Source organism: Grus americana, chromosome 1 (genome assembly GCF_028858705.1).
Source record: "Grus americana isolate bGruAme1 chromosome 1, bGruAme1.mat, whole genome shotgun sequence".
Lineage (NCBI taxonomy): Eukaryota > Metazoa > Chordata > Aves > Gruiformes > Gruidae > Grus > Grus americana.
The window spans coordinates 26,008,779-26,036,206 of record NC_072852.1 but is presented as its reverse complement, the minus strand read 5'-3'; the positions used below and the strand labels follow the sequence as shown (position 1 = coordinate 26,036,206).

Below are 27,428 nucleotides of genomic sequence, written 5' to 3'. Positions count from 1 at the left end.
AATCTTCACATTCTCTCACTCTCTTTCATACATACAGAGTAAAAGTCATTGTCTTCCCTTCTGCACTACCGTAGGCTTATACAGCACCTACCGAATAGAAGTAGCTTCAATCTGAGTTATAGATAGTGTGGAATGGAGACCTATCCATGTGCCCTGGACACAGAGACTTTCTCTAGTGTCATTTACACATGTTTAGTTTTAGCCCTCGCATTTCTTTGTGTATACAATGAGACTCTAAACTTTACATCTGCAATAGATTTTTCATAAAATATTTGCTGATTACAGTTAGAAAGATTTACGTATGTGCTCTCTTTCTAAAAAAACACAGTCTCAAGATCTTTGAACCTGTATCTTGGCTCACTTAAGCAAACAGCCTGATGTCTTAATAAGAGAAGAGTCTGATATTTGGCCAGAAAAGCCTCAGAGATGAACCCTTTATCAGAGGTGGGTCCTTCATCGAAGGCCACTCTAAAAAGAGAGCTGAATACAGAACGGTCAGGCTGCTGGTTGTGGGGCTGCCAGCCGCTATGACCGGCCTCCCACTGAGCTGCTGGGAGAGCACAAGGTGTTTGGGAGGAGAGCAAGCATGGGTCCTTTCACCAGGGGTATTGCTTTTTGAAGAGGGGTGCATCCGGCTCTTGGGAGTTGGCCTGAGTGACTCGGGTGTTCAGCGCAGCTGCTCTCTCGATCTGGCCCTGTGTGTTCCCTGGGACACCGGTAAAGACAGCCGACATCAAAGTGCACGGCTGCATGAAGCTGGCCGTGTGCTCGGGCTCTTCGAACATGTGCGTCAGTGCAGACTGTAAATATGTAAAGGGAAATACCTCCTGTTGTCCACCAGATACAAGCGTGCTTTCCATTAAAGTGAAGGCTCCACACATATGTAGACTCTGTCTTTACATGAAAGGCAGGAACTCACTGGGTTTTTGGCATTGTCTAGGAAAACAGTTTCAAACATCTTCCACTTGGTGTTTCTGAGTCTGTATTAGTGGCTTCCTCAATACTCCCCAGACCGTGCATAGCTCTGAAATATATTCCAAAACCCAGTATGCCACAGAGAACAATTTCTGTATAAAACAGTGTGTGCAGTAATTCCTTAAACAAAAACCATTTTAATTCACCCTGCAACTGACATAACATAAAGTCATAAAAATTTTTTTTGTTTTTTAATGAATATATTTATTCCATTCAAATATTATCTCCATAGATGTGTTTTTGTCTACTTTTCCAAATTAACAAAGCTCTTGAAATCTTGCTGTCAGTCTATCCATGGCTTGCTAATGCCTTTTCAATCCTTTGGGCCAATTTAAGCTCAATTTAGACTAAGAAAGGAAATCTCAAAGTTCCTTTTTTTTTTTAATGGGAAAAAAACAGAAGCAAAATCAGTGTTCCTATTGAACTGGAGTTGCAGAACTTAGTCCTTTTGCATCCTGTTTGACAGTCACCAGCTTGCTATTCATCATGAATATTTTGCTGAAAAAAAATCAGTATTACATTCCTTTTCTCATGCCCAGGGTATGTCTAGGAGAATCCAGGGGAATAGGTTGGGAAGACAGGTTTAAGCATCCTGATGTCTAGCGAAACAAAAAATGTCCAAGCTCCTTATGCATTGCACAGGGAGTGTTAGTGAGGTAAAGCTTGCAGGGAAAGGTTTAATATTTTTTAGTAGGATAACTGATAAAACTAGGGAAAAAACCACACCAGAAAAGTGTCTGGGTACAACCCCTTTTTAAATTTCAAATAGCAGAGTTCAGCTTGTAAAAATATGATCTACCAGAGCCAGCACAGTGATTAGGGAGCCAAATGTATTGCCCAGCAGAAAATCACATGGAAAGGAATGCATCTTAAGTGTACCTTTCTCTGGGAGTTACACATCCCGCCTTGGGTTACCGGAGACCCTTTCCTCCACTTGGAATTGCAACCTGCGCTCTCGGGGAGTTAAGTACCCACTTCAGTCGGTCCTTTCTGGCGTAGCAATTAACAGGGAGCCTGGTGGTGCTCCCTCCATCCACTTTCACCCTGCATTCTTTACACACATCTAGCCTGCGGGTGGAGTGGGTTCAAGGCTCTTTACAAGTCAGTATTTAATTATGTGTACAAAGCAAATGCAAACAGCTTCCTTGGGAGAGACTGAGACAGAACTGCCCAGAATGGCCTATAGCCTACTGACTGGAGGGAAGATATTGGGAGCTTGAACTGAAATCTCTGCTGCAAATCAGTTAAAAGAGGGACTTTAAATTGTGTTTCCTATATCACAGGGAAATGTTCTACCTATTATTTGAAAGGGGAAGTACCAAGTAATGCTTTGTGCAAGGCGCACTGCCGGTGGCATGTCCTGAGAACGTCTGCCAGATCAAGCACTGTTGGCAAAGGGATTTTTGAACTCTGTTAGGGCTAAAGGGGCTGACTACCGTAGCTCAGCGGAGCTCTGGGTGGGTTTACCTATGCCTGCTAGAAGAAACTTAGGAGGTTGGTAGCAACAGAGTGAGGGGTTTGAGACAATACATTACAGGTGTTGGATGGAGCTCCCAGTCATCTGCTGAAGCTGATACAGAAAATAAGAGGCAGAGTTGTGAATCGGACCCAAACATCCTAAATCTTTGCTTGGAATCTTAACCTCAGTATGCCCCACATCCTAAATAAAGTTAATGGATGCTCTTGTAAGGTCTACAGGATTTTGTGCTAAAAATGAGAAAGAAGTACTTTTGGTACAGTACGCCCTGAAACACTGAGTTCAAACCTGCAAGCCTTGCTTACTGCGAAAAGCAGCTTTAACAGTGGCTTTAGCAGCTGTATAGCTCACTGGACTGACTCCTTGGCTAACATAGGTTTTTTCAATGCATTGCATTCATTGTCAAAGTATTTCAATTTCAGAATTCAATGAACAGTAATGCTTTTCAACTCATTCTTTCTCTCCCACTTTCTGAATGCAGCGATAGCTGTTCGGTCTGAGTTCTGCTGTATTCATCATGGCTATGATATAAAGTTCTGAGTCGAAAATCAAGGGGACGAGGCTAGAGCTCAAGTGCCTCTTGCATATAAGAAGATGTAGAGTATAGATGTCTTTGCAATGTGAACTGTGAGCATGGGAGGGTACAAAAGAATGCTTCTTAAAAAATAGCCACAAGGCTGTGGGATGTCCCAGCTAAGACAGTATATTTTTTTACTTAATTACCAGGGAAAACAGCCAGGGCCACATCAGCACCTTATTGAAAGAGAACCATAAATACCTAATAATTCCTTTGTTATCACATAAAATATTTACTTCTGAGGCTGTCAAAGCACATGGGTTTCAAATGCTATTCCCCATTTTCAGACGGTGAATGTGGCAAAATTCAAATCAATTCACATTCAGAGCTTGCACTGGGAAAAGAGGGAGGGGGAGGGAAAGAGGAGAACTAAGTGGGAATCCGAAACTGATGCAGCTCTTAAAGCCTCCAGGTCAACATTACGGTCTAATTTTTTAAACTTAAAAAAACCACACCAGAACCTAAAATAGTAAAATGCCTCTCTTTATCTGCTATTCCTTGTTCCTGCTTTATCTTCATTTTGAGGGAGGAAGAAACACTAAATTCTTTTCATGCCTGTTTTTCTTGCTTTGTGCTTTTAGTCTATTAAGCATACAAACTGGAAATCATCACTGTTCTTACTTGGGAAAAATAACATTAGTTGCATTAGAAAACATGCTTGCTAAGAAAACAGTTGAAAAATCCATGCAGATGTTAGCTTTAAATACTAAAAAAAAAAAAAAAAAAAAAAAAAGCCATAATTGTCTTTAGGTACAGTTTGAAATATTTTCCAAAAACTTATGTTTACAATATTTTAGTCTTAATGGAGTTGGATTTCACATTCAGCTGTCTGTCTTCAACTAATTCTGTTGCATCTCTGAGCTGTGCAGAATCATAATTCACAAGTCTCTGCTAGATTAAGAGCTGTGCTTTTTAGCCCTCATGTGAACATTTTTGTTCTAAGGTTCACAAACGCAGAACTTTGAACTATTGACTATTTGGGAGCAGGGAGGCAGATACAGAGTCTAACTGACATCAAGTGTGCAGTATTAAACATGACGTAGAATTGAATTGAATAAAAATCCTTCATAGATTGAAAGGATTCTTTTATATTCTACGCACACATAAAAGATATTAAAATAGGGGTATGCAACTTGCAATATTTTCTCTTTAGAAATAGTGTTCAGTTCTCAAAACAGTTTCTTAGCTTTCTGTGTGGTTAGTATTCTCAGTACGGAGGAAGATATTTTGCATATGCTTTAGTGTCAAGATGAAATTTATTTGCCTATATAAACTGTATGTGCTTTGAGGCAGTGGTCTTTGTAGAGAGGCACCTACTGGGATTTCTAAAAGCTCTTTAGCAGATAGTAAAGATATTGTGTAGATGTGACATTCTTCCGTCACTGCTTAAAGCATGTGGTGTTATTCTCCAGAAAATTTTCTATGTAGAAATTTGTGATTGAGAGAGAAAAATCCTGCCATACATGGTATGCTTGTATTCTTAAGACAAAAAAATAATAGCAACAACATGAATAGTGCTAGTAAGAACTTGAAAGCGATTTAGACTGATGGCTGCACTTTGTCCACATTTCAAACTTCTCTGATGTCTCCACCATGCCTTCACAATATGGCCAGTATCTCAGCGTTTCATATCATTCCCAGTCTCCTACTGATGTCTGTGCACTGCATGTTCCAACTCTGTGAGTGCCCAGACTCCTTTTCTAAAGTGTTTTTATGGCCCTTTAACAGATCCCTGTGGAACGGAGCATCTCATAGTCTTTTAATGTGTTTTTTGTGACAGTGCCTTCAGGGTCATTGGGGAAACATTATCCCATTTTTGCAGATGGAACACATTAGGTTCCTTAAAAAACACAGTGGTGGCAGTTTCTTTCCTTTAAAACATAGCTGCAACACACAGACACACGACTCCATCAGTTCACCCCATTAATCCTATACTCTCAGTTTAATGGATTTGTGTGTCTTTTGATATAGGCAATGTCTTCATCTATGTCTTAGACAGTGCTTGATGAATAATAATGGTCATTGTTTCCCAGCCAAAAGCAACAGGGAACTGAAATTTCTCGGGAGACTGCCTCTCTCCTTGTGAGAACTTTCTAGACCTATTTTGTACACGCAGGAGTTTCAGTTCAATCTAGTTAATTTTGGGTGTTGAACTGAACCAGCCTGAACCTCTGAATCTTTGGAGGTCCATCTATCTCTGAATAATGCAGCCGGACAGAGGGAGGCAGTTGAATAGAAGTCAATATGCCAACTGTTCCTTCATTTGTTACTGCCATATTAATAAAGTTGATAGAGTGGAACTAATCCATCTGCTCACAGTTTATTCCCTAGCAATAAGATACAATTTCACTGTTTCATGAGCTCACTCTTTGACTAATTTTATTAGAATTCCTTCCATAGCATCATTTTTAATCACTTTTCATCCAGGTTTAGTTATGTGTAAAATAGTAGAAAAAGATGGGCTAAAGAGAGATGAAAGGATTTAATGAGAAACCTGGGTCAGCTTAAACAGAACCAGATCAAATAAAGTTAAGTCAGCGAGCCTGCAAAGGCCAACAGAAACGCGTTCAAAATTACCTCTTTCACAGGAAGCTTTGTTCTGTCGTGTCTAAAACGTAAACAGGCAAAAGCAATAAGGCAGCCCCAGCAGCATCATAAGGCAAGGCAGGGCTGCGGTGCCTTACGGGAGGTGGCTGATGGGCAGCGCTGGCCAAAGGACTGCAGGTCAGAGCCTGATGGGCGGAGAGGTCCCCTCACTTTGCCAAGAACTAGTGAATTTTCTCATCCACTAGTTCCCAGACACGTGTGAGCTCTGGATGTTGAAAAGATGCAGGATTTTGGTTACATGTTGTTTGTATGCTATGCTAAAATTACATTTCTCTTGTTGTTCACTTTAAAACATTCTGATAAGCTGATTCTTTATTAGTCTGGTAGGGGTAGTCTTCAGTGATTTGGGCTAGGTGCAATCTGAGACGTGAGTACCGAAGCGGAAATTACCTGGTTTGCAAAGTACTGAGCCCACCATTCCCGTGGATCACTAGGGGTTTTAATACAAATGCAAAGAGGAGTCCTGCTGAGAGAGCTGAGAGTAAAGCCTAGGAACAGGCATCCTGGTAGGAGTTTCCAAAGCATTCGATTCATTAACATAAGTCTACTTCCACTGAAAATGATAGTTTTAGGAACGGCTTTGAATGGACAGAGTTGGGTTATCCCAGAAAAGTTCTGGAAATCCTACCTTCCTATTTTAAAATGCTTTTTTGAGCTGAACAAGTAGCAGCAGCTGTAGATGCTAAAAGTAACTTGTTTTTTGTTATGCGGTGCTCTGTTACTGCTGGAGCACTGACCGTTCAAATGAACACAGACAGTTTGTCCCTGTTTGATATGAGTTTTCCCAGGAAAACTCATGGGCTTCTTACCTTCTCTCTTTTTAACTGCTTCCAGTTTGGTGGAAGCTTATGGGGTTAATCTGTAGGCAATTACTGCAATTTCAGAGTAATCATTGTTTCATTAGGGTGGAGGTGGTAAAAAGGTACAACAGCAAGTAAAAATCCATAATAGTTAAGTTAGATCTCTTAATCTAAAGCATAATTGCATCTACAATGATATTATCTATATAACATTCTTTCCATGATATTAGCTGCGTGACTGTGGATCATCTTTATAATGCTTTGGTTATCTCTCTCTCTCACACACACATCTACATGATTTTAAAACTGGTATTTTTTTAAATATTTATGTACACCTGAGTGAAACTGTGTGTGTGTATGTGTATGTGTGTGTGTATGTATGTGTATATGCATAAGTATATAATTGAGAGGAAATACAGTGCAGTTATTGCAAGCTGAGCTAAACAAAATTCTTATTAAATCAGGCATCTAGACTATAAATAAATGAAATAACCTATGCATTAATAATTTGAAAAAACTGTAAAAACCCCTGTAGAGTAGCAGGCTCAAAAATTGATGTGATCTCTTCATAAAGGCTAGAACTTACTTCCTTTATGAGGAATCAAGTTCACCGTAGCGTGCTCTGAAAATAAACAATTTTCATTTCACACAGCGGATGGACTCCAGAAATGCTCAGTCTCTACGTATCAGCTGCTGCTGACTGAAAGCTAGCTAGACGTACAGAGGAAAGCTTTTTTCCTCTTTCATTTGCCAGTGTCCAGAAAATCTGTAAAGATAAAAGAAAGTTTACTAGTAAAATGCCAAACCAGTCTTATAAAGAGTCGATTCTAACTCTGCACTGAAGTACATAATGCAGGGGAATTTTTCTTTTGATTCCAGTCCAGACATTTCAAGGGCCATTTTTACGTCTGCCTTCTAAAAATGAAGGTTTGCAGGAAGAACAGACGCAGAGCAAGAGCTATCATTTAAGTTTACATGTCTGGCTCTCGTCTTTGCCATGAGTGATCTTTTGTAAACATACTTAAGATCACAAGATGTTTCATCTTTGGGCAAGGCAAGGAGGGTGTCATGTCACTGCAGCACCTTAAGAAAGCTTTTACAAATCTGCAGGCGGTTAGAAAAGCCCTTAATGTGCCGTACGTTGGCGGAGCTGCGGTAAATCTGTGGCTGCCGCAGATTCATTTTGCACTTTATATTAAATACGTCAGTGATACTAAAGGATTGGTCTCCCACAAAAGTGAAGACGAAACAAATAAGGCTTGTTCAGTGATTCACAATATCTCATGACCGTATAGTTTTAGATGTGAATTACATATTAAACACAAGCAGTGTCCCTTAAAATTCATGGTTTGCATACCTTGAAAACACAACGAAGTCAAAGGGAATCAGTGACTTAGTTTGACCTGCGTATTGATTGTGATTAGTAATAAACCAGCCACATGAAACTGTTACTGATACTGTCCGAGGAATGCAATTAAAATCAATTTTTGTTTGTTTAAACATATACCCTGGGCAGAGGTATGAACAAGAAAATCCCTGTTGAGTTATTTTATGGCACTATGTTGAGAGCAATGGCAGCGCATTCAGGAATTTCGGGCTTTCTTGTGAAGTCCTGTGCAAATTGTTTTACTGCAAGGTAGGAGCTTTCTGATGTTAATGTTTGTTGAAGTAATACTGTCAAATAGCTGTACAGTGTGTCCAGACCCAGAGGCTCCAAGACAACATCACAGTTTAACACTAGAAGATACCGTGCCATTCATTTTGTCATAACAGCTTTCCCTAGTTATAGAGCATTAAGCAGAGAACAGGACAACTGTACAAAAGAACCCACACATATCTACCATTTCTCCAACTTTTTGTGCCCAAAAATGACCTTAACCCTTTGAAGTCAGTGGGAAGATTTTGTTTTACTACTTCTTTCCACCCCCCCACCCCCCCATGGAATTTAATGAGATCTGAATAATTGTGAGACAACTATTTCACTTTGGGTTTTGATTGCATAATCAAGACCCACCAGTATTTACTAAATGCCAGGATGAATTCATATCTCCATCTATATCGGTGGCATGTATCCTACTAACTGTCAAGTTTCACCTTTACAATATTAGACATAAATGTCACTTGCTCATTGGTCCAATTTAGGCATAGCATCCTAGATGTAGCATAATTTCATGGAAACAGTGAATGATATTACATGACAGTTGCCAAATTATTTTTAATATCATTTCAGAAAATAAAAATAGAAATCAGCATACTTCAGTGAAGAAAAAGCCAAAGAATTTTTTTTTCTTTTTGCAGAAATTACATTTTATTACTCTTTTATTTCAAGAATCCTCCTCTTTGAAAGGAACACACTCCAGTAAAAGTGTGTTTCCATTTGTGGAGTTTATTTGTAACTAATTAGTAATACTAAGCATATGAAATTCTTTAAAAAGGCAAATTTTGAATTATTGAACATTACCATAACTAATATTCCATTTAGACAGAAAGGGCCACAACTGCATTTTTCATATAGTATTTAAAAATAAAAGCACATTAAGTGATGATTGCCATGGTTAAATTTTCATAGTATTTTCTCCTTTGACATAAAATGATCTTTTCACTATTTTAAGTCCCAGTTTTATAGCTTTTCCATTTTGGGAAACAAAATCCTCATTGTGTTCTGGTGACCTTGTCACAATACAGAAATGAGGGTGACTCAATGAAATATGAGATAGGAGACACTATTTCTTGAGCTAACACTGCCCCCAGAATGCTCCTATCTTCTGATGAAACAACTGGCAATAGAACCAGTTTGGGAACTGCGGTACGGAGGATGAGTATTTTTACAAAGTAATCTGAAGAGAGATTCATCTGAACTAATGTAGATATATGCCTTTTAATTGTTCTAATTTCTTTTTACGGTTGAGGGAGAAAGGCATTTTTAGGATGCGATTCATTTTATCCCACAATGCACATCTAAACCAGGTTAAAAATGTGTCCTAGGAATGCTGTTTCTCTGCAGAAGCTGTAAAGGAAAGCTAGAATGAGCAACTCTTGCAGCCATAGATACTGCAGATGTCTGAAATCACCAAAAGATTTGTCCAATGTTGCAAATGCTGTGATGTCATTTATGTGATGTCAATGGATGCTTAAACATTATAACTGTAAGGCACAAAGTTGATATAGCCCATTACTTAAAATGTACGAATCCACATGTGCTAAAACTTATGGTAGGGAATCACTATTTATCTTGATATTTCATCTGAAATTTTTGGGAGCTGCTGGCACCTCTCGCCTTTCACATAGAATAATGTTCAAGTTTTCTAAAAGCCAATAACACTTTTCACTTGTAAATTTTAAGAAAGTTAATTTCAAATTAATTGATTGGTATTCCAAGTTGTTACTGCTATTTTTTTAGGCATCTGGCATCAATTAATTCTCATATACGTTTCTGCTAATGCCTATAAAATTTATCAGAAATGATCAAAATGTGAGAACCTTATGAAGTGTGTTTACAGTGTATGCCATTGCATTAGTGGTCTCTAGTTCTTTACTACATTTAATAACCAGCCCATATTTCTGTATCCAAGCATAAACATAGATAAAATATTTCTGTATTAATTGTGGGTCTTAGTAAACACTTCTTTAACTAGAATATGAAAAAAGGTCATATTCTTTTATATGAAGAAAATTAATTAAAAGGTTAATGTTTTAAAACATAGATATTTGTTACCCTTATGGTAGTGTCTGAGGTTTACTATGGAATACATCTCACGTGAAGACCCAGTCAGAAGATTGTATTTATATTAAATCCTTTCCTCCAGTGCCCCTAATAAGTTTTTGTAACCCCTCTACTAGCTCAAACATTTTTCCCTTGAAATTTTTATTTTTTCTTTCTCTTTTCCTGACTTTTTTTCTCTCTTTATGCACCTGTATCTCCTGAAGCTAATTGGGGGCATTTCATCACAGAAATGTATTCTGTATGACTGCAGATATTCGTATAAAATTGCTAAGGGCAAATAGCTAGAGATTGTAGGGTTACTAGAGATAACATTACATGAATGTGATGTATGTTTGTTTAATAAATTTTCTTATATCTTTAGCAAATATAGTATCTTGTACATTTACTGTGGATTGGGATAATTTATTACAAAACCATGTAATGGAATGGAAGAAGGATTCTAAATTTCTTATTGAAAGTGTATTGAAGAGCAAGGGATGAATGAACTGTAGAACCAACCCCAAATAATTTTTTTCCTTTTTAAATGTCCTTGAAGAGGATTTCAAAGTCATATGGATGGGTGTAGTGCTGTCATTTTCACAGATTTCATTTTAATTCAGGACTGTGGTTCTCGAATTCGTCCAGAGGAGTCCTGTGGCTTGCAGCCTCTGTCCCATGAATATCTCTCAGCAATTACACAGACGGTGTTTAAGACCTGTGAAGCTGGAGACACAAAAGGTTTGTACTTAATGCTCTGTCTTCTGAAAATTAATTCATGCACCTCATCAAAGCAAAACTAGAAAAAAAAGGTTTCCCCTTCTATGGACATGCACTAACCCCCACACAATAAATTTAACTAATCTCTTGTAACGGTTACAGATTTTTAAAATCAGGTTAATTTGCTTATGTGACAATTTTTTGTTCAATAAGTTTCTAATCAGTGATCCACGACTGCTTGGTTATTGTCATGTTGCCTTTAAAATGCTTTGAAATATTTCCATCAAAACCATTTAAAATAAAAGTACTTTATTCTAAATGAAAGGGATTATCTACTCAAAAATTAGCTTTAGGAAAAGAATGCAACATTTTGATCCATTTGAATTTTATATATTGGAAACACCAAACCAATTTACAAATTCAAACAGTAAAGTATGTGGTTTTACGTATATAAATACCTTAAAAATCAAGATGGACAAATCAAACATTATACAACAACCAATACGATCAAGACATCTCTTCGGTTTACCCAGATTACAACAGACTGTCAGACAGATATTCACCTTTAGGCCGCAGCTGCATGAAGATTTATACAAGTGTACTTTAACAAATCTGTGTAATCCACGGGACTACTCAGGTGTAGGGTCTTATTCGCAACTGAAGTTGTTGCTGGGTTAGACGGTAAGTAATTTTGGTCAATGCTTTATTAGACAAATGAAAAATAACCCAACACTCCCGTATCGTCCGCTAACACAACTGTATTTTTTATCTTGCCATAGAAAGGAGCAGCTTCTCCCAGCAGTAAATTTACACAAACTCATGGAATAATCAATACAAAATAAAAGGAATGTGGGAACTGCCTGAATGCATCACTTTATGTGAAACATAGAGGCATATATTAATTTTGTGTTATATGAAGGGAACACACAAAGGAGACACTGTTGTACCTAAAACAGCATGTTTTAATCACGCAGCAAGTTGTGAACCATAAAGAAGCACAACCCATCCTATGCTACTGTGAGTTCCTGACTAGAAAGCCCAAAGGAAATCCACAGAGGAGTCCTTTTGGGGCAGACAGTCTGTTCTCCTGATATATAACAAGCTCCTTTTGAATACTGCACCTAGCTAAGTGAAGCTGAATACAAAAAACCTTTTACAGCCTTATTGTGAATAATACACACAGTTAAAGTGGAGACAAACTTCAGGAGATGTAGTCTCAAAGGACACATATATTAAACAGGGAAGAATAATTTCTGCTTATAAAGTGAAGATTGCCAAGAGGTGTCTAATGAGCCTAGAACTGGGGTTTGCAGTATCTGGCAACAAGTGACTGTATAGTTTTAATGTCCATCACAGCTTCCAGCTGGAACTGGAAAGCATGGCTTTTTGTGGAAAATCATTCCAAATTTGTAACAACCGAATGATATCCCAATCCTGGCAGTGAACATTTTCCTAACATGTATGGGAGCAATTTCAGCTAAAGCAGCAACATTTCTTTTATGTAAATAAGTTAACTTTTCAGAGAAGCCAAGCAATGTCCTGTTTCCTCTCAGAAGAGAATTCAAAACTTCTGCAGAAGTAAGTCAGCATCGTACATTGCTCTTACACCAGGGAACAGCTTAGGGATACTGAGGACCTGGCTCAGCAAAACGTATGTACGCTAGCAAAAGCTGTGTTTGTGCAGACATAGGCAGAGGCTGAGGCAGAGATAGAGATGAAACCTTAGTTCCTCTGAATTTAATGGTAAAGCTTAGAAGTCTGCTCTGCAGTTTGGTACAGCCAGGATTTCGGGGCTCCTTTCTAGTCCTTTGATGCAGTTCAGAGACAGTAGTTCAGGGTCTAACCAAAAGCAGAACTCACGACCCCCTGTCCTAGTCACCATGGCACTGTTCTTTGGAGGAAGCTCAGCATCCTACCAAATATGCACTTGAGTTACATCATTTCTTTTTCTCTCACTTTTTTTTTTTTAACAATAAATAGAAATTGGAATATTCAACAGGGGAAGTTTCTCTCTTTCCATCTTGTTTGGATCATGGAATGAAATTATGTTTCTTATAGCAACAAAAATATTTTTCTTTCAGAAAAATCCCCTTTGATTCAGTGGGGTTTGAACCAGGCTATCATAGGAAAATTAGTTCTCTGTTCAGTATTGCTGTGTTATCGATAATACAGAAGTCAGCAAGCACTAACCATGTGTGTGGCTCCTCAGAGAGAGAGAAAATTGACAGAGACCATGAGAAGCCCAAATTGTGCTAAATTCCTGCAGGTGAATCGGGCTACTGCAGCCTGTGGAAATTTGGTATGCAGACAATTACAAAATCTGGTGGGTGAGAGATCATCACAGCCTCACTGCTAATGTTCTGCCTTGCTGCTGTGCCGTACGTGTTTTAGTTGTATCCAGCTTTCCACACTTTCCACAACTGTATTCAGTTTAACGTAATTCTGTACAAGCTCGTTCTTTGCATTTAGCAGCCATCTGGATTTAGGGCCAATAGAGATATAAACTGATGTTTAACCAAATGAGTGTCTCCTTCGATTACAAGGAGTAAATGTCACTTTGGACATGTTTGTAGGCCTAAGGCCATTTTATTCTGTAGCATCAAAATCGTGTCCTTTTTAAAATAATTTAACTTTTGTTTTTCATAAATGCAGCCAAAAGAAAAAAAAAATTTATACCCTGTTCACAGAGGAAGCATTTTTTAACAGTCAAGATGCCAAATAGACACCAAATGTAAAAGTAAATTAGTAATAAATCAACAAACTATTTTTACAATCAGTTTAGGTTAAATATTTAAATTTAGAGCTGTCAATTTAGAATTTTTTTTTCTTTTTATATGGATAATTGTTTGGCACTATAGAAAAACTTTGAATAAAAGTAAAAAAGGCTGAAAGAAGAAACAAAACTATCAAATTAAGTGTACAGCCTTTGTTGGTTAAAAGTTTTTAACTTTAGGCTAACATTTTTTAAATACAAGGTAAACAGTTCTAATGAGTTTTTTTAAAATTATATTTCTTTTCATACCATTTTAGGACAACAGTCTATAGGAGTACTGACAATGTTTAATCTCATATCATAAGCAGGAGATTTATGAATGCAACTGATAAACTGCTCTAACAAGCCAGTTTACTTTCACTCTTCCTGTGGAACCCTCCTACTTACAGGCTTTCATAAAACTTTGTTCTTAATTTGTGAATAAACTAAGAGGAGCTCTCTCTTTCCCGCTCTCTTTCATTGACTCATAGGTAAACTTTGCCTTGCCTGGTAGAGCCGACGCTAACTCTTTTAGCTGAAGCACCACAAAGCGCAGGGTGATTGAAATGGTGCTGAAAGCTGCATTGCGTGCTGCTACCTTATATAAATGCGAAAAAGCAACTTATAATTGCTATAGAAAATAAGCTTAATTTCCACACTAATATTGATTGTTTGCAATTTTTCACTGTTAATTGTCGTCTTTTATATATGAGAGATTCATTCTATCTTTTAACGCAATCTTATTTTTGAAGGTTAAGAATGCATTGACTAACTGTTGTGAAGTTACAATACGAAAAGTTCATAATATTTGGATTAAAAATGGATAAATTTACACACATCATTTAAAAATATATGTAAATAGAAAAAATGCAACTATTCTGTTAGCATTAAATATCAGTGCTTCCTATAACATGAATTTATCTCCATATATCCTTGGTGTCTGTATTTTTTTACATTTGCCACTAACCTTTAGCATATGCCAAAAATGGAACTATTTTTTTCTTAATATATCTAGAGAGCTATTAAATATAAATCAAACTATTTGAAAGAAACTTTTCAAAAGGTACTTATCACTTCCAGTTGCCAAAATTTAAACTTTTATTGTTCAGATGTTTCAGCTTCTCAATATTCATTTTATGTAGTTCTACTTTTCTAGTTTATTACCTAAAACCAGACCAGCTCATAAATGTATGGGCTGTTAAGAAGAAAATTCCATAAAATGAGGGATCTCCGATGTTGTATACATTGCCAAAACTTTCATGTATTTGGTTTGAAAGTAAAATTACAATGTCAGGAAAAAGCCTGCCCAGATTTCATATAATTTTTAAATATAAACCACTGCCCAAACCAACTTTCAGACCATTTATGAAGCACTGTGCAGTAGTGGTAGTCTCTGAGTCCAGACCTCAACCCAACCAACCATTCCATCCTTGCTGTTACTCAAAAGGCACGAAGCAATAAAAAGCGTTCGCACGGCACCTATTGCCGTGTTATCTGAGACCTTGCACTTCTTGGTCTCTTCGTACGACTGCTGTGAAGCTGGGAATGACCCTTCAGCCCTGGATTGCAAATGGGGCACAGAGGGAGCTAGATCCACAACAGAAATCTTGGACTGTTAAAGCATGCCCAGCCCCAGTGGTGGCCAGGAGGCCACAGCCTGGAGCGAGGGACCTCAAAGCCAAGGGACAGCCAGCATGAGGAAGGGATTCACAATGGCCAGCACTGGAGGCTGCAAGAAAGAGGAATCATCTAAATTCAGCCCTGGGTTTCCCAGCTGAGCAGGATATTCAACTGGAAGATCACTCCCAGCTCCTGGTTATCCACTTTGTACCACCTTTAGATAAAGATTCACTTTAACCCCAGATACAAGTCTGCATAGAATCTCACCCAGGGACCAAAGTTTGGATCTGTCTTCTCTCAAATAAATCACCAGGTTATAATCATGCTATTTTCCCATCCTAATGAGTTTTGAACTTTAAAGCGACCCTCAGCTGATGAGAAGAGTGGGGAAAGTTATCCATAAGGACAAGCTAGGTGATTAAAACCCAGGTGATGCAAGTTTGGAAGTCCTCTGGGCAAGCAACGCTGAGCAGGTCCATCTCCCTGCTTGTACCCCAGCACCATGGGCCTGAGCATCCTTTCCTTATGCCATGCTGAACCAGGCTGCTTGTCCAGAGGCAGCCTTCAGGAGGCACGCGTGGGAACCAGGGGAGCTGGGTTATGCTCACTGATCCACAGCATGGTGAAGTCAGTGTCCAGGCTTTTTTTTAGGTCCAGTCTGCTGTTACTTGCTCCACATCATCTGGAAGTGTAGCTGAGGCTGGGGTGAGCATGTTCTGCACGGGGCAGAAGTGGCGGATGCTGTGCAGGCTACACAGCAGGTGGAGCTGCGTGGGCATAGCCCTGTGGGATATATTCTGCCCTTAGACGTACCAGTGCGGGCTCCGGTACAAACAGCTGTTGATGGTTTTCATTGGAAGGATTTTTTTATCTGCTAAGATAACTCCCCCCTGCTACTTACCAAAACATATTCGCTTGGGACTTTTGCTCAGTGCAAGTGCAGGCGGCCTCCCTGGGAATGCCCCTGCTCCTGAGGTAGCAGCTGTGTCTCCCAAGGCCACTGGGATCCTTGCAGAGTTGCTTTTCTCAGCCTCCCACTCAGTCCCTGGACTGATAAAAGTCGATAGGCAGCAGCCTTGGCTTTTTGCTCTGGCTTCTTGTATCACAAGAATCTATTGCACACAGTGAAGAACAGCAGGCTGGCTGCGGAGCTGCTGCCCTGTAGCAGCGACAGTCACAAACCATCAGCCCAGATCAACTCTGAAACCATTTGATATTGGAGCTGTTTGCTGGGCTGCAATGAGAAACCCGGTTGTGCTAGCAAGGCCTGATGGCATTGACACAAGGACCTGGGGACATCTGTGCTTTTCCTTGTGTAATGCCTTTAATCAGAGGCAAAAGCAGGTTTTGCTGCTATGTAGACACTGGGAGATATTGTCAGGACGATGCACCTGTATGAGTGAGAAAAGTGTTTCTTGTGTTGATCTGAATATAGAGGCAACTCAAAAGTTTTCTGTCTTCCTTCAGAAGCTCAATACGTCTGACTTCCATTAGGATTTTGGAAATTAATAGCTTTAGAGAACTAAAATAACAAAACCATTCAACCTTAGGTAAGAGATGCCTAAAACCCACTGAATTTTTGTAATCCCACTTTATGCTTCTAATCTGTAAAATCATTTTTGAAAATAGGGATCAGACTCTAATAAATCGCATAGGTCATTCATCTCATATTACTTTCAGCTTCTGAAAGGTATATGTGTAGTCTGGGATGGTTCTCTGAACTCTCAGAAATTAAAGAAATTAGTATTTCCGAGGGAAAGTCATCCTCTCTCATTATCTGTACATTATCTGTAAAACCTTAGATTCATTTTTCTATCAATCAAGGGACTCTCAAAATCTAGCTTCGATCAACCACCCAACTTTCAGATGTTTAGTGGTAGATAAGAATGAATCTTGTCTCTAAACACTTTCTGAATGTGAATATTTTGTCTTCCCATTCAGCCTCCTCACCCCCTTTCCCTTTCTCGTATAACTTCTGTGGAGGAAGGACAAGCTGCTACAAGAAAGGCAAACTGAGAAATGAAGCCATGCACGACTGCCAAATTTGAGCATTCTCAGGAAAAACTCCCTTCCTTGCTAAATGCAAAAGGCATAACACAGAGGAAGGAAATAGTCTTTTCAAAGGGTTGGGGGGCATTTAATTTAGGGAAAACTCCCATGACAAAATACTCAGAAATATCTTGCTTGCTGCTCACAAGAATACAGAGGAGGTGCTGACATCCCGTTACTGTTTTCCAGGGCAGTGGATTGTCCCTTGCCTCAGCTGCTCCGACAACAGGACCTGCGACTGGAGAGAAATAACGTGGCAGCCCCACGGCTGCCGATACTCTGTGCTAGCCAAGCCTGAGCTCCAGCGCTGTGTGGAGGGCAGAAAGGTATGTAATAGATTTTACATTTTAATTTGGTTTTATTCACCCGGATATTTAGTGTCCTGAAGCCTTAAAAACAGCTTCATGATTGATGTGTAAGAATAATCCCTTTTTATTACAATTGGAAAAAGATTTGGTTGAAAAATCCACAGGGACAAAAACCAACCATTGTCCATAATTTAGCATCATACGCAGTCCCAGTTATCTGCTGCCATTTTGCATAGAGCTTAGGTCTCACCTGTGGAGTTTCAAGACCTACGGTATACGTGGTTGCCAGTTAGACCTGCAGTGAGTAGGTAAGGACTGTAAATGGAGGATGGATTTGCATTGTTGTCACAGTTTGTCTCACACTTGACATGCAAGTTGGGTTTCTTCTGCTGCATACCTAATGCATGGCATTGCTTGTGCACACTAATCTTACCAAGTCTTCTTGCACATTCTTTTCTTGTAGTGAAGCTTCTAAGGTGATTGCTTGGAAATGCAAGGTCTCCTTAATAAGCATGCTATGACTGTAAAACTGTTGAGAGAGCTCTGATCTGAGGCTCAGGTACCTTACTGAGGATACAAGTATCCAGAAAGTAAGTAATTAATTGTTATAAAGATTTTTATCTTTTGTCTAGGTAAGAAAATAGTAATTAAAAGTGGCATTTTGATAAAATCTGAGAGCATTTCTATACAGACAAATTAAAAAAAAAAAAAAGATTCTTTCAATCGACATTTCTTCCTTCTTTTCTGGTCATTTCTCGTCCTGCACAAAGTCCTTCATTGCCATTTGGCTTTATTTCTGCCTGTGGTTTTCTCCGTTACTATAGAGCTGTGGGTTTCTCCTACCATATTTTTCTAAAAACCCATAGGTTTATATGACAGAGGAGAAGCTTGATTTGCTCATCATGGCAAAGTAAGCATTTCTGGTTTGACCACAGCAAAAAATATAGAAGAATTTGATAGCTTTGTTTTGGTCTTTAATTTCCATAGACATCGGGCTGCTTCAATAAGCAAACAGCCTTTGGTCAGGCAATTGAAGGATAGCAGAGGAATGATATGCCACTATGGAAGTGGATTGCCAGGGTATTGCTGGGAGGATTATGCTGATATTCCCACCTCCTGAATCCAACCACTGACGTTCACCAGTGTCAAAGCAGGACAACGTTCATTAAGGGTCCATTAAAACCACGTCTATGAAATGAATGTTTGTGAGCTGGATTTCTTAGTTCAAATTCCATTATATTCTGACTCTCTGAGGTCACTGATCTATTCTAGTGTCAGATGAGAGCCAGATCCTATGTGACCTGCATTAACGCCATGCGAGAAAAATCTCTGTAAAACTAATTGCACTTGTTTCCCATTCTGCATCTTTTGCAAAAGTCTTCTGTCATTGTCTGATAACCTTGACTGCTCTGTAGAAATCTGGTGGATCACTCCTGTTACCTTTGCATAAATGTCCATTTAACTGGTTTATTCTTTTGAAGTCATTACTCTAATGCACGTTCCCCTTTTGGTATATTTCTCCTATATCTTTCCCTTATTTTTGTCATCACTTTGCAGTGGTTTTAACTTTGTGTGGCATTTTGCAAAAGCAGTTTTCCTTCTTTCACCAAATAAATAAATGTAGAGCATGGACCAACTCCCTTGTGTCAGTAGACCTTAAGAACTCTGAGAGTCTTTCTTCACTCCTAAGTCAGATGAGTAAAAATGGGTCCTCAACTTGGGTGATAAGGTCCTGATTTTGTCTGTGGTTAAGACAAACTTTAGAATTACTTTACACAGTCTCAGCAATGTAACAGAAAAAAGGGGGTTTTTTTGGGTTGTCACTGAAAGAGACTTTTGCCTGTCAGTTCTATTATATGCTATTATATATGTTTAAGCAATCTCTATCTTTTATAAGGGAGCTATTGAATAGACAGTAAGATAGAATTTTTCTGAACAAATATGCTTTTATTATATGAGAGATTTTGGTAATCATCTATAAATATTTATATTTCCCCTTTTTTTATATTAGTTTAAAACCATTAAGCACTACAGAGATCACTGACTTCTACCCAAACCAATGACATCATAGTTTCTGTAGTAAAATAAGCAGGTTTCAACACTGGAAACGTAAGCAGGCTGCAAAAAGAGCAGGAGTGCAAACCGTAAGGGCAAAAATCATCAACCCAAGCGAGGACACTGAGATGATCTAGAATGCTTTTTGATTTATCTTGTCATTTGCTGAAGCTGGATAAGAAATGTCTCCTTTGCAAAGGAACGTTTTGCAGCCTCAGAGGCAAAATCGTTCCATCAGAACTGGAAGTAACCATGAGCTCTCCCAACCCTGGCCCCAGTTTCTTACCTGCAGACCACACAGCATCCGAATTCTTGCTCAAAGTTTATTCTGAACTAAGGCAATAAAACCTCCGTACACCCCACATAATTACCAATCCTTCCTCAGGCAAGCAGAGATATGTATGTCTATAGCATCATTGGGTCAAATGACGTCACACTTTCCATCAAAACACTAACAGCCCTCTATGACTGAATTTCTCACCTGAAAACCATTCATAAAAAGTTTAGTCATGCAAGATTTGGCCAGGAATCAAAGGTAAAGCAAGTAGTGGCATTTGTGATTCACTAGACCGAAGTCTTTGATTTTTGTCCTGAAAAAAAAAAAAAAAAAAAAGATTTGGTTTCAGGATTCTGACCTGCTGGCTTTATTTCTTATGATTAACATGTCATGATAAGACATTATAAACAACATAAGTGTCTGTTATTATGTCTTTTCTTTTAAATAGGCGATGTTAATTACTATGCTGCTGCCAAATTCCAGCTATGATAACTGCAGGCTGTTTTCTTATACTCCCCTATTAGTTTTATATGAAAAAAAAAAAAAGAAAAAAGAAAAAAGGCTACTTGTCTATCTACTTTGAATGAACGCAAAGGGAAGCATGGAATGAGTTAACCACTGCTGTGCTGTGTCCCTGGTCTGGGTGCGCTGCAGCAACTGATGAAATAAGATGTACAGTGAATGCTCTTTTTGGCTGAAATGCAGTACATGTAAAATCAACTGTATGTTTCAGTACAATCATTCTGGTTTTCCCATGTTTCATAGAACAACAGTAAAATGCAACATTCAGCTACGTCTCTTGCTCATTAATTTCTTTTATGCATTTGTCAATGTTTCTGAAATATGTTTATGGTCACCCGAACAGAGCACTTCTTTCCTATCTACATCATAAATAAGCCTTCGAAAATGCTTTCTAATTTGTTTTCTACCTCCAGGCCACTTTCATGTCTTATATTAAAACTGATTTGTTTTTCAGAGCTCATCTCTAAAATTATCATCTCCTTTATAACAGAAATTCATTTTCCCTGGCTATGACTTCCAATAGATTTCACATCACTGTTAATTGCTATTTTAATCTGTGTGCATATAAAACTGTGTTTGAGCTAAGTTGTTTCTGTTTCATAAAAACCTAAGACCACCTGTACTGAAACAGTAACACCCAGATTGGTGGAGACATGAGAAAGGATATACATCCACAAAAACAGTTTATGAGGCCTTATTTTGCTTTATGATGTGTTAGCAAGACTAGTCAGTCATATGTTTGTATTTCAGACACAGTAAATAGGAAAATTTTGAAGTGTTGAGGCTAAGGTGATTCTGGCTGAGTAGATTTTCATTCAGTCCACTTCTAATATCTGCAGTCCTTTTTCTCCTCCATTTTAAACTCCAAGGGTAACAAGATGCAGGCTATGTTGTTCTTAGGCAACTCCTCATGCATGCCCTAATTGAATCAAAAAAATAGGCAATCATAATAAAAATATTATATCTGTTTTATATTCGCTCAACAAAATCCTCTGTAACTGTGGTTAATGAGCTTTTGCTGTAAGATTTATACACTTTTATTAAGACATGATGCTTTGACTTTTGTACGAGAACTTTAAAAAATGGGTGAAGGAAAAGGGGTTCTAACAGGTAATTATTTATCCAATTAGCAGCATGTAGAAAGCTGGCCTTAATAGCAGGGTGATATATATTTTGTTTATCATTGAGAAATACTACTCAGAGTTTAGTCTTATAATAAAGTACCATTGAGTCGTGTGTAATTAAGAACAGGAAATATGAAAAGGCAATATTTGCTGAAGTACTTAAAATTCAGCTGTTAAAACAGGAATTTAAACTTATAATTTCTTAATAATATTTTAGAGTTAAGTAGTGTTTTGGACTTACAGGTGTGTAAATTTCCTAAGTGTGGTTAATTTATAATGATAGATCTGGTTAAGCAGTGAATTCCACTATGCTTACACAATCTTTTAAAGCCTGTAAGCTATAATGGAATTTTTCACACAAAACAGTTATAACAGAAGACACTGAAAACATCTGTCTGCCTGGAAGTGTTGTTCTTTGTTTGGTAAAATTATAGCCTTATGTATGTTTGATCCTTTAGTCATCCTGCAGACAAATCCTCCATTGACCTGAACAGTACATGACTAAGCCGTGTACCAGACTGTAAAGAAAATGAGATATGGCATATTCTACACACCTGAGCCATCATTTTGCTCATTATTGTCACAGAGCTAAATAGAGAATCATCCCCAGAGCCCCTGGTTCAAATCATATTAAATACTACATGGCAGCACAACTATAGTAAGTTCATGCAACTGTATGGAAATAAATGTGGACATAGCTACCACACATTCAATTACATTGAATAATTATTCTAATTTATTTCAGTTCTGGGCTTAGTTGAAGGACATAAGTTTTATTCCTGGGGCTATACACCACTTGCTTTAGCCTTTGGGTCTTCCAAGCACTTTTTGTAAATGAAGCTGAATTGCAAAAGGTGGATGCTTTGAAAAATGCTGGTTGTGGTCTGCATACCACAACAAAATGTGCTTAACCAGCTCTGCACAAGGGCGGTTTGAAGAGCTACTTTGCAGGTAGGATTCCCTACCTGTGTCCTGTTCTTCCATCTGGAATTTTTTAGGGAGAAGAAAAAGAAGAATTTGTCTCTTTTTCCAGGTTTTACACGTCTCACAGCATGGTTGGACCAATAGTTAGAAGCAGATTACTGGGTGCAGACAGGTGTTAATGGATGGATGCTCTGTGTGTGCAGATTTGCTGGTGATGTGCTACGCATGCACCAGCCTGGGATGCATTGGATTACAAGGAATGCACATCCATCTTTCTATTTGAAATCTTCTCTGGAAATGTGGGAGAGTACACCCTTCAAAATCCCAGCACGCGCAGTCTCCAGAGTGTGGCTGCTGATACCCTCCTGTGATGACTACAAACAGACTTCAGAGCTCTCCATCAGGGCTAGAGGGCAGGGACCATAGGTTCACATACTGCAGTCCTAGTTTTAATGACATACCTTTCAACAATGCTGTGATTTCACTGTGAAAGAAATAGCTGGAGTGGAACAGAGCTGCACGATTCCAGTGATACGGTCCTGGTATGGCTCATACTTGAATAGTCAAAAGACTTCTTGACTGAAAGCTAATATGGTTTCTGTAATTGACTGACATCTTTGAGGATGACCTACACTTTTTACCTGGCTTTCTGTACAATCACAAGTCCACTTTGGCTCCTTTCTCTCTTCTTCACTTACATCAAGTCTTAACTGTTCTCTTAGCAGACTTGTTTCTGGGGACTCAGGTTAGTTTCCTTAATGAAACAACCTGTATTCCTCACCAATGTGATGTTGCCATCTGTCTCAGTCTTGACTCATCCTGCTCAGACACACCTTCTGCTAGGAATAAGTGTACGTTCCCAGACACTCAATAGCATTAGCTGTCTGATCTAATCTATTTCCTGACCTCCTGCTTTACCTCTTCACAACAAGCTCACTTAAGGGTGAAAATGGAGATGTTCTGAGACTCAGAACTTGCTCCTTCAGAGATGGGCTGTGTGCAGTCTCACCAGTCTTGTGATAATATTTGAAGAAGTGTGTCTGGGCCTTAACAGTTATCTGTTTCATCCGGTTGTACTGACTGCTCTACAGGAATCTACTCTGACTCCTGTCACCCCCTTCATGTTCTCAGAACATCAGGACAACAACAGTAGCACTGTTCTAAGACCCACCTGAGATTTTGATATGGTGTTTACAGACTAAAACTGCAACTGTAATACGTGATCGTACATAACTTGTCTCTCCTGGTACTGGTTTTCTAAATGACTGCACATAGTGCCCTCTCATCTGCAGGCCTGGCCAGCTAGGTACCCCAGGGCAGGCTTGAAAAACTCACTCATGGATCCACTGCTTATGTGTGCGTGTGCATGCAGAAATTGTAAAGCCCTACAACGCTGAAGTATTTAATAGTGTAAATTGAGTGTGTGCTGAAATTCTGACATAACAAAAAAATGGGACAGAGGCTGATGAGTCGATCCCAGTATTTGATGCTCTGCAATGTTTGAGACTGGAAATATTTGGGATGACACTTCACACTTCAATTGCAAGAGAATACACAGTGTTGGCAATGCATGACATCTGTGTATCGTGTTAATTGGCATTGGCGATGGTTCTTCTCTCATTTTATTCCATGAAGGGTGTTGTTTGCTATTTGAATTCAGTAGCAGGTGAGATTAGACCTAATACAGTTAGAAGGAGAAAATATCTATTGGCACCTTTGTCACAGTAGAATGAAGAGTGAGATAAAAATGCCACATCTACCATATCAGTGTAATTTACACCTAAATACACTCCTTTGCAATTAGAAATCCCTATGGGCAGTGATAACAAAAATGAGATCCTATGTTACTAGAAGCAGAAGAAAAACAATCTAGCATGTTCTACCAACTGCTCTATGTGTGTAACCTGGTAGAGCCTGTTTGTTATTCTGCTAATGATGTTCTGTGTTTTTATAGAAAAGTTCTCACCCACCTTGCAAGTTAATGATACCCTTGCCTGCTAATATCTGAGAACTGCTTTTAAATAGATGTACATCTAGATACCACAGTGATGGACTTACGAAATGGAGATTAAAGAGACATGGATATAGACACATTGGAGAGCTTAAGAGATTTTGCAAGTTAAAACAATTGTTTAAAACCTCAAATTAACCTACTTTAGAATTAGGACATATTTTAAGTGTGGACTGTCTTCCTAATTGTAAATAATCATGTGTCTGTGTAGGGAGGGAAAGAGAGAATATCCAACCAGCCGTTCCAAGGATCCAAGGATCCTTGATTTCTGTGAGTCATGTCATGCTTGGTTTAAAGGGTTTCTTCTGACACAATGTGAAAAGAGTTGGAAACTCCCATACATGTGAGAGAAGTGCTTGTGCAGTCCAAGCAGGAATAGCAGCTGTTTCAGAATTCACTCCATGAAGCAGTTTTGAGAGGTCCAGGACAGGAGGTAAAAGAGCCTCTATATGCTCAGTGCTTGTTTTAATTTGTTTGCTACCATACATAATCTATCAAGGGCTTCTCTCCAGCCCACAATGAGCAAGGCATGGGAAGTTCAAGTCATTGTCATGCCCATTCTTGGCCCTGCCACCAGATCAGGCTATGTTCATCTGAAACTGCTTCTGTTCTGTGGGAACCATCATTGGTACACTGTTGTGGCTTGTTTTTGCTCACAATAGGTTCATAGTGGTAACTGGAATCCATTCCTAAAACTGTGACATTCCTGAAGGGAATAGATAAATAGAGGTATATTAGATGAGAGAAGTCCAAGACGCTTTCACCACATAAAATCTCTAAGAGAAGCTTTGGAAATGTATTCTTAAACATGTAATCTTGTGCAGTCTGAATTTTATTTGCATAACCGAATATTCAAGGTGGAAGTGGTAAAGCATGAAGCCCCAAATCAAATTAAAAAACTGAACAAAACCCCAGCTTACAGAGTGCCAACTACCCTGAGTGCCAGAGAAGGTAGGAGAAGTTGCATACTGCTGTGCAGAGAACAGGGCTGTTACTGTGTTATGGTTCTGTGGGGTTTCTGACTCCCCGTTTTACATTTATGCCCCTTTATGTGGATTTCTGGCTGAGGTGACTGTGGCAATAACTGATTATGTACACAGTTTCATTGGGAAACCACAGCGAACCTGGGTTCTTTTCCCGTTTGGACTCTTGTCATTGCTTACACGTTCTCTTCAGCAGGAGGAAATGCTAGTCCTATCCACTAACAATAGGGCAATTACATTAAAAAAAGCCCACAAGTTAAGTTCTGTGGTCTCCACATACAGAGATGTTTGAATTGTCAGGGAAGTCTACAGAATGAGTAGGAGCGAGCCCAAATTTGACGACTTCATTTATTTGCAAGTTCGGAGTAGCCCAGCGAAGACTGCTGATACCTGAAGTACTTCTGTCATCCTGCTGGCCTTCAGGCCACAATGCTTCCCGGTGGTCACCTCACACATGCCAAGACTATATTCAGATTATTTGCCACCAAAATATCCCCCTTCTTTTTCCTCCTCTGAAATGGCAGAAAGACCATCCCTCTACAAATAAGGCAGCGGCTGCATTCATTGATGCGTGTGTGTTTCTGTCACTTTGGTATAAATTCTAATGAATCACATTTATGGAAGACAGACATTAACCAAGACGTGCTGTGTAGGAACAAACCACATGAAAAACTAGAGGAACGAAAGCAGGAAGCTGCAAGCAATCATAAGAGGCTCTGTACTAGCAATTGGAAGTAAATGTAAACTTAAGCAAAAGAAATGATCAACAAGGTTGAAAAATGCAGGACTAACTGTGCAGCTATAGCCATCTGTAACCTGTACTTTTTGTCTGCTAAAGGAGCACTTTAAGTAATGAGATGTCAGGGCTGGAGAACCGGCTGCTCACGGAGATATTTCTTGAACATTATGAGAAGGGTTTAAAAACCTCTAGACTAGCTGTATTCTTTCCTTAGCTTTTGGTTTTTGGAGTGTACACCTTCTAAGTACGTTGTATCTTTTTTTGCATCCAAAGATTCTTTTTATAGGTGACTCAACTAACAGAGGGATGATGTACTATCTAATAGAAAGAGTGAATAAGACTCTTCAGGAATGGCAAAAGACTCATGATGTTAAATGTTATCATAATATCAACGAGGGGAAAACATTTATCAGTTACTCATACTACCCCCAGTTTTGGATGAATGCAAACCAGAGACCGACTTTTGAAAAAGCACTAGAACAACTGCTGCAGAGGTACCGTACAAACTCTACTGCTGGCTTGTTTGTATTCTTACTCTATTTGCAAATGTGTTTAACACATTTTACAATTAAAGTCGGTAACAATTAAACATATGCGTGCAGACTGTATTGTGTGGTTGAAAAATAGTAGAAAATGACATCAGACCTCTGATCAGGATGCCAGACAGTTCACTGAAATGCAATGCAATGCAATGCAATGCAGTTAAAATGTTTGCCATCTGTTTTAAGGCAACACGTTGTTTTTCCTTTCTGGGTTTCAGATCACGTCCCCTGGAGAACACAGACCAGACCGTATTAATTGTAGGTGGTGTTCAGTGGCTTAATTCCAATCACCTGCAAATTATCCAAAAGGTGTTGAACAGGTAATGTTATGTGCTTGGTGTTATTCCAAGTCTTGATAGGATAGATTAAGGAAGACAACTAACAAAAATTTTAAATACAAACATTTAATTTGTTTTCTCATAGATGTGCACTTAACTGACTTTGAAAAAATAAAAACAAAGCGTCTTTTGATGTGTCTGTTAAGTAAAATGTGTATTTTTTTTTAATTTGTCAAACAGGGAAAATCTATCAAATATCCTGGTAATTATCAAATCCATAGGGATGGGTTTTCACCTCCCAGTGGATGGAATACATTCTCTATCACAGGTAAGCTACAGTATATTTAGAGTGCATTTTCATGGAAGACTTGCCATTTCAGCAATAATT

The 27,428-nt window shown here is 38.7% G+C and overlaps 1 protein-coding gene across 5 annotated transcripts in view; it reads left to right on the top strand.

Annotated features, from left to right (window-relative positions):
• CPED1 (cadherin like and PC-esterase domain containing 1) overlaps window positions 1-27,428 on the top strand; it is a 153,330-nt gene that overhangs the window by 115,046 nt on the left and 10,856 nt on the right. For 4 of the 5 annotated variants that reach the window (XM_054813359.1, XM_054813358.1, XM_054813355.1 and 1 more), the window contains 5 exons: window positions 10,760-10,877; window positions 17,467-17,603; window positions 26,494-26,714; window positions 26,981-27,082; window positions 27,281-27,368. In XM_054813359.1, coding sequence (XP_054669334.1) covers window positions 10,760-10,877; window positions 17,467-17,603; window positions 26,494-26,714; window positions 26,981-27,082; window positions 27,281-27,368 — 666 coding nt within the window. Of the gene's footprint in view, window positions 1-10,759; window positions 10,878-17,466; window positions 17,604-18,048; window positions 18,176-26,493; window positions 26,715-26,980; window positions 27,083-27,280; window positions 27,369-27,428 lie in introns of those variants that run through there. The other variant, XR_008575473.1, reaches the window with a different exon arrangement.